The 6803-nt window shown below is 36.1% G+C and overlaps 1 protein-coding gene across 4 annotated transcripts in view; it reads right to left on the reverse strand.

Annotated features, from left to right (window-relative positions):
* zfyve26 (zinc finger, FYVE domain containing 26) overlaps positions 1-6476 on the reverse strand; it is a 58127-nt gene extending 51651 nt beyond the window's left edge. For all 4 annotated transcript variants that reach the window (XM_057858815.1, XM_057858814.1, XM_057858816.1 and 1 more), the window contains exons 1-5: positions 6349-6476; positions 3784-4071; positions 2124-2199; positions 1953-2039; positions 1734-1871 (exon numbers count right to left, since the gene is read on the reverse strand). In XM_057858815.1, coding sequence (XP_057714798.1) covers positions 1734-1871; positions 1953-2039; positions 2124-2199; positions 3784-3989 — 507 coding nt within the window. In that variant the 5' untranslated portion in view covers positions 3990-4071; positions 6349-6476. The remainder of the gene's footprint in view (positions 1-1733; positions 1872-1952; positions 2040-2123; positions 2200-3783; positions 4072-6348) is intronic.
* Positions 6477-6803: the final 327 nt, after the last annotated feature.

A 6803-nucleotide genomic window follows, 5' to 3' on the forward strand; every position in this document is an offset into this window, starting at 1 on the left:
ACAGTGCAGTGATAATTGTTTGTTTTGAAGTGTTTGGTTTTAATTTTATTGATTTGGGTGGATACACTGCCCTCCAGTTGCAAGAGTGAATATGACATACCGTAATTTCCCGAATATAATTAAAATTAGTAGTTGATTTTTTCCCCCAAAATCAACTTGTAAAATCATGGTGCGCATTATAAACGGGTACATGGATGGAGACAGAAATATATATATATTATATATACAGTATATAAACAGATTTTTTTTTTTATTGACACGGCCACGTTGTGTTGAAGAAACGTATGTGGCGATCCGTTGCCGACCATTACGGTACGTGACGTCACCATTTTGTTTCGGTAATACTTCTCTCTGATCGGCCATATGATTTTGTCTGTGTTAAATTCTGCTTTTTTCACTCTTCATAAAGCACAGAATTTAGTTTCTTGAACTCATTTGAGTCAACGTTTATTGCAGTTCCGCAACTCGGACCGTAACAAACGTAACACAGACTTTCTGTGTCCTTCAACTATATCTGTCCCTCGGGAAACTCAAACCCAAATAACAATAGTTCCTATTGTTACTATCGTGTCGACAGCGATGAGCTTTCTCGGATTTCCGACTTACGTTCTCACTTTCATTTTACCGTATCAATCCATGGAAGAAACATTTATTCATCATGATGAAACTAGCAAGTTATACAGCAGCCTTTAAAAGAAAAGTAACATCTGTTTTGTTTTCTCCTAGATTCTGGTAAGTTGGAGAAGTTGTCAAATCATATTATTACCGTAAATATCGTCAGTTTATGGTAATGTTTTGAACTACCAATATGCTTGTGCTGTGTTTCACCATTCAGTAAAATGACATTTCTGTATCTGTACACGAGCTGTTTTCTTGTATTCTTCTATTTATTGGTGCTAAAATTAGGGTGCGCGTTATAAACGGGTACAATAATTTCCCCTAGATTTTACAAGTAAATTTGGGGTGCGCATTATACACAGGTGCACCTTATATTCGGGAAATTACGGTAACTCATTTAACATGGCTAAATTTAGCCTGTCCTTGTTAACACCAACATAAGGAAAGTTTTAGTTTGAGCTAATGTTTTTTAATGCATTCGTAATTTAGTTTAAAGGTACATTTAGCCGTTTTTTGTGGGAACATGTGTTTGAATGATTTACTAAAAGCATTGTTTAAAAAAAAAAAGTTAGCATTTTATAGCATTTAAGCTAGTGGACTTTTGCTATGCAAGTTAGCCAAATGTTCTCTTGTACTTAAACCCTAATTTTTTTTTAAGTACCATTTGAGGCTAAGCTCAGGTATTTTCTTTTTAAATGAAAGTGCAATTTTGCCTAGTTTGAAGAAACTCAGGAATTGTATTTTTATATTCACATTTAAAGCTGTCTTTAAAATGCAATCTTAGCAGGCTTTTGTTTTACATCTCCTAAAATTTATTCTGCAATGCATTAAATGTTCCTAATCCGATTACTAAATAGTTGATGGACTAATCGACTACTAAAAATCAGCATTTCAAAAATTTCAAAATCAGGCGGTATTTTTCCATGACATAACGCAGTCGCAAATGTCTTTTTAAGACACATTTGAATACTTTTTCAGAGTAATGTTTATCTTTCCAGAAGGAAAAAAAGTATTTTTTAACTGGCATATTTTTTTCTAATATCTAAAAAAAAAAGTATTATCATAGACTGGGAAGAGCCTCTTAAATGTTCCACTGAAAAATTCTACAGTATTACCTGCAAAAAATGTGCAAGTGATTGTGCAAATCGGGGCCTCTTCTTCTCCAGCAATGTAAGCAGACAACGCTCCACGGCGGCATAGGTTGAAGTTGAAACTTTTGTGCTTTGTGTGCCCATAAAAGCCTCATGTACCTGCTGCTGAAACATACTCAGAGAATTAAAACTGCAACAAAACCAAAGAGAATAATACGAAGGACTTTAAACTACGAGTGTAACCTTGAGAAGAGCCTCTTCGATACCCTCAGAACACAGATGCTCCAGCAGGAGAAGGAACTCTAACTCACTTCTGACACTGGGAGAGATCTTTCATGATGGATTAAAACAAAGTAAGAATCTATAGCGAAGTGACATGAAAACACTTTAGAAATAAATCTGTTTTAAGCTGACCCGCTCCTCAGTCTCCCGTTCCAAAATCTGGAGCCAAAACCAGGCCAGCTTGTGTGGACTGCCTACAGACTCCCATCTAAAAACAGGACGTTAGGTTTAGTTCATCATGACGAAAACATTAAAACTCAGAACTAGGGCCGCCACAATTATTTTGATAGTTGACTAATCCAAGTCAAAATGGATGGGAAGTCTAGCACCGTCAGTGGGGGTAAATGAGGGCTGTATAAAAGGTTTAATTAAATAAAAAATAAAAATAAAAATAAAAAATGAAAAAAACCTTGGGGGGGTGAAAAAAAGACAAAAAAACAGGCTATTAGATTGCATTTACTTTGTTGTATTTAACCTATTATTTTGAAAATAAATCAAAAGTTAAAATTGAAAATTTAGTTTGCCTTTTTGTATTAGAATTAAAACAAAAAGATTTTTAAAAATTATAAAGATTTTTTAAATTAAAAGAATTAATAAAAAAGTGCTACTGTTTTCTCATTTTTTTCTCAATTTAAAAAAAAAAAAGTAAAAATATTTTTAAATAATTTTAAAATAAAAAAAGACAATATTTACTGTTAACTCATTGGCTACCACTGAAAGTGATAGACGTCAGATCAGGGTTCACGTTAACCGAATATTTTCCGTCGTTGACCGGTTTTTTAAAACGGTGACGGAAAAAACTGAAGTCCATCCGTCATTTTGACTGGTTGCAATTCACACCCCAGACCACAGGGTGGCGAGTGAGCATATTAATTAGCTATTGTCTCTCTTGATGCATGACGTCGTTGGCCTTACTCGGAAAAATGTCAAGGCAACTGAGTGTTTGCCTGGCACGGCCAGACTGTTCTCCCTGTATTTTTCAAACACTGAGAGAAAAGTCTGGGACACAGCCTCTCGAGTAGTTCAAATTCAATCGACAAATCAGATTTGTTTATTTGCGTGACGTGTACTTCACGAGCAACGTCACTCTTGCGCGCCGAAAGTCGTCTCTACAACAACACGGATGGCGAACGGGAAAGCCGAGAATATGTTCCAATCCGTGGTAAATTCAGTTTTAAATGAGCTAAAACACATCGACACGAGTCATTGACAACAGTCTGTCTCGCGCTAGCCATGTTGAATAAACTCCGTTCTCCTCGTATGTTTACTTCCGCGCGCAAGTCCCTCATCCTGCCCTCGTCGCTTTGCTAACGGCACGTCTGCCCGTCGCTGATTGGTGCACTCCGCTGTCTGTTTGCCTCTTGTCAAGCTTGTTCGGACAGAATATTAATTAAAAATGAATGAAAACTAAATACTATTGAATATGTCATTATTATCATTTTTAAAATGTGACGGGTAAAAATAGATTATGACCGGATTTTTATGACACTGTCAGTCAAAATGACAGACAACGAAAAAGTCTAGCGCAACCTCTCTCAGATATACTTAAAAAAAGATACCTAAATAAATAAAAATGCAGTTTGTGACTCATTTACCCCAACTGATGGCAATACATGCTCAATCTATTTGGACTGGGAGGGCTGTCATTTGCTAACGCTAAATAAAATAGGTTTTTCGTCAATTATTAGGTCAATTGACTATCAAAATCGTTGGATTAACCTGATAGTAAATTAGCCGTTGATTGGTGGATTCATCGTGGCAGCCCTAATAACATCACACCAGTTGTACTCACTTTAAACTGTAAGGATGGCACACGACCGCTTTGATAATCTCCCGCACTTTCTCAGAGATGCCCCCCGCGGACGTGACCAGCTGCGGAACGCAAGCGCTAGCCAGCTCCCACTCGCCGCACCTCAGGCAACGCTTGAAGTAGTCGAAGAGGGCCCGTAGCGACGTCTCGGCCTCGCAGCCAAAGGGGTGCCCGACCGGCGGCTCCATTTTGGTTTGGGCCGGGCAGGGGAGAGGTCTGCGAGAGGTCAACTTTCCCTTTGTATAAGTCGAAAACTGGAGCCTTGTTGACCTGGAGAAGATAAAAAATAATTTACAAAAAATGGTTTGAAAATCTTTTAAGTAGAAGAAAACTTGCAAAAACTGGCAACTGCAAAGCCCACTGGCGGTCTTTCTTCATTGATGAAAAGGGGTTGTCTATAGACACAAAGGTGTCATCTTATGAAAATTTTTTTTTTTTTGTTAAATTGGAAATTTTAAAAAAAGAAAAAAAATCCCATATTGTCCCAAGTTTATTATAGGGCTGTCAAACGATTAAAATTTTTAATCGAGTTAATCACAGCTTTAAAATTAATTAATCGTAATTCATCACAATTCAAACCATCTGTAAAATATGCCATATTTTTCTGTAAATTATTATTGGAATGGAAAGACACAAGACTGATATATACATACAACATACTGGACATAAGTACTGTATTTTTTTATTATAACAATAAATCCACAAATGGCATTATTAACATTCTTTCTGTTAAAGTGATCCACAAATAGAAAGACTTGTAGTTCTTAAAAGATAAGTGTTATCAACAAGTTATCGTAATTTTATATTAAAAATTTAAAACCCCTCTTCATGTTTTCGTTTTAATAAAATTTGTAAAATGTTCAATCAAAAGTAGAGTTAATATAATAAGAAGAATAAAAATAACAATAATAAGAATAGAGTGACCAAAGTCTGAGTAAGTTTTATGTGTATTTTGCATAGCTATTTTGATTGGGAATGCCAGTTCACTTTGCATTGTTGTTTAACTGTGTGAGAATAGGGCCTCATTACTATAGACTGATGTTTTTTTTTTTTTTGTGAATTTTTTTTTTTTTTTTGAGAGATAGGATTATTATTTTTGTTGTGCTTTCACTAAATGTTACTTATGTTTGTTGTGAAGAAGTTGCCGAAGTTTATGCCAATAAACGGCGCGGTCCAAAGAACGCCTGTGTCCACTCGCCTTTATAACATATATATCTCTGTACGTATCTTACCCAAAATACAACAAGAGACACATAATTGCCACTAAAAGAAAGAATACTTACAGAAATATGTGTGGAGCACGAATAGCACAATGCAACAGCATAAACGTCTCACAACTACTAATTCTCGCACTAATAGAAGGAATAAGATTAGTATGGAACGGCACTGCCCCCAAGCGGCCGGTGGCATTCTCTTCACTGTTAATGTGCATAAACGGCGTCATTGTAATCTGTTTAAGGCAATACGTGAGCGGGTCATTCAGTGCATGCGTTAATTGCGTCAAATATTTTAACGTGATTAATTTAAAAAATTAACGCCCGTTAACGCGATAATTTTGACCCTAGTAATACATTTTTTTTCATCAGAAAGTATTATGTTGATATGTAATGTAGATTTTTTTTTTAAAACTATAAAATCCTAGTTTGGGGGAAATAGACGAATTTCAAAGGGGAATTTTTTTTTAACATGATATAAACATGCCGATTACACTTATAATAAGGGATGTCCCGATCCGATCACGTGATTGCAAACCGGACCGATTGCGCCATTTTTCACAGGATCGGAATCGAGTGAAAAATATCGTGTTTTTAATTTAAATATATATATTTGTTTTTCTGCTTCATGCTCGTACAACCTCACAGTCTCTCGTCCTCCCACCTGCAAAGCAGTGTGGCTAAACTGTCCAGCTTCCGTTTGGTACTAAAGTTAACGATGATTGACAGGTTTCTAACTTTGAAGTTCTCTGTAGCATGAGCGTCAAAGCATGAGTGGACTCATTAAATGAAGCATTTAATAAAGAGGTTATTCTTGTGAAAAAATAATTCCCATTATGAAGGCGGGGGACAGTAACATGTTTGGAACTTTGTTACTTTTCGGGATTGGATCAGGACTCGGTATCGGCAGATTCTTAAATTCAGGTGACTCGGACTCGGGTGCAAAAATATGCGATCGGGACATCCCTACTTATAATACAGAAACATACATCCTTGCTAGATTTGACTGGACTTAAAATGTCTTGCTTGAACATTATGTGATTCCAAATAATGTATTGGTACTATAACGTTTTTTTTTTTCAACACAACACTTGGATCCTTAATATATACTAAAATAAACTGACGATGCGACTATCCTCTAGTAAACCCAACATTGTTGCGCTTCAGCTGCAGTGCCCAGCAGTTCACTGACAAGATGCTTAAACGTCAAGTTGGCGTTAGCATTAGCATAGGCATTGTTGACCAATGAAAGTTAGCGCTAATTCCCGTACAAATAACTACATTGCTGTGATAGACGAGCTGTAAGGCACATAAATTTAATAAAATGACCTACCCATGTCTTTGTGAAGTTTTAAGCGAGGAACTAGAGGAGTTGCCTGCACTTTGCTTAGCTCTCGTTCAGCTACTTCTTTGACTGTCAATGTGCGGTCACGTGAGATGATCACCTGATTAATTTGCGACTATCTGACTGGTCAGAGGTGAGCAACGTTGCTGCCTTTGTGTGCTATCGAAAATAAGACATTTTTGCAATGGTGTGGATATAAAGGAAGGTTTCACAATAATTTGAAATAAATTAATTTCAGAATTTTATTTTGGAACAATAAATGTTTTTTGGTGTTTTTTTTTTTTTTTACTTGAACTACCACTTGACGAGGGAAGCCATTATTTTTGTTAATTTGTGAACAAATCTCGTTTATCTCAGTGCCTTTAAATGCATTCAAATTACTATGATTTTCTCGAGCTTTAACACAAAAGTAAGAAAGTGTCTTACATTTTATAGCTTGTGAG

The sequence above is a fragment of the Corythoichthys intestinalis genome, chromosome 15 (genome assembly GCF_030265065.1).
Source record: "Corythoichthys intestinalis isolate RoL2023-P3 chromosome 15, ASM3026506v1, whole genome shotgun sequence".
Taxonomy (NCBI): Eukaryota; Metazoa; Chordata; class Actinopteri; order Syngnathiformes; family Syngnathidae; genus Corythoichthys; species Corythoichthys intestinalis.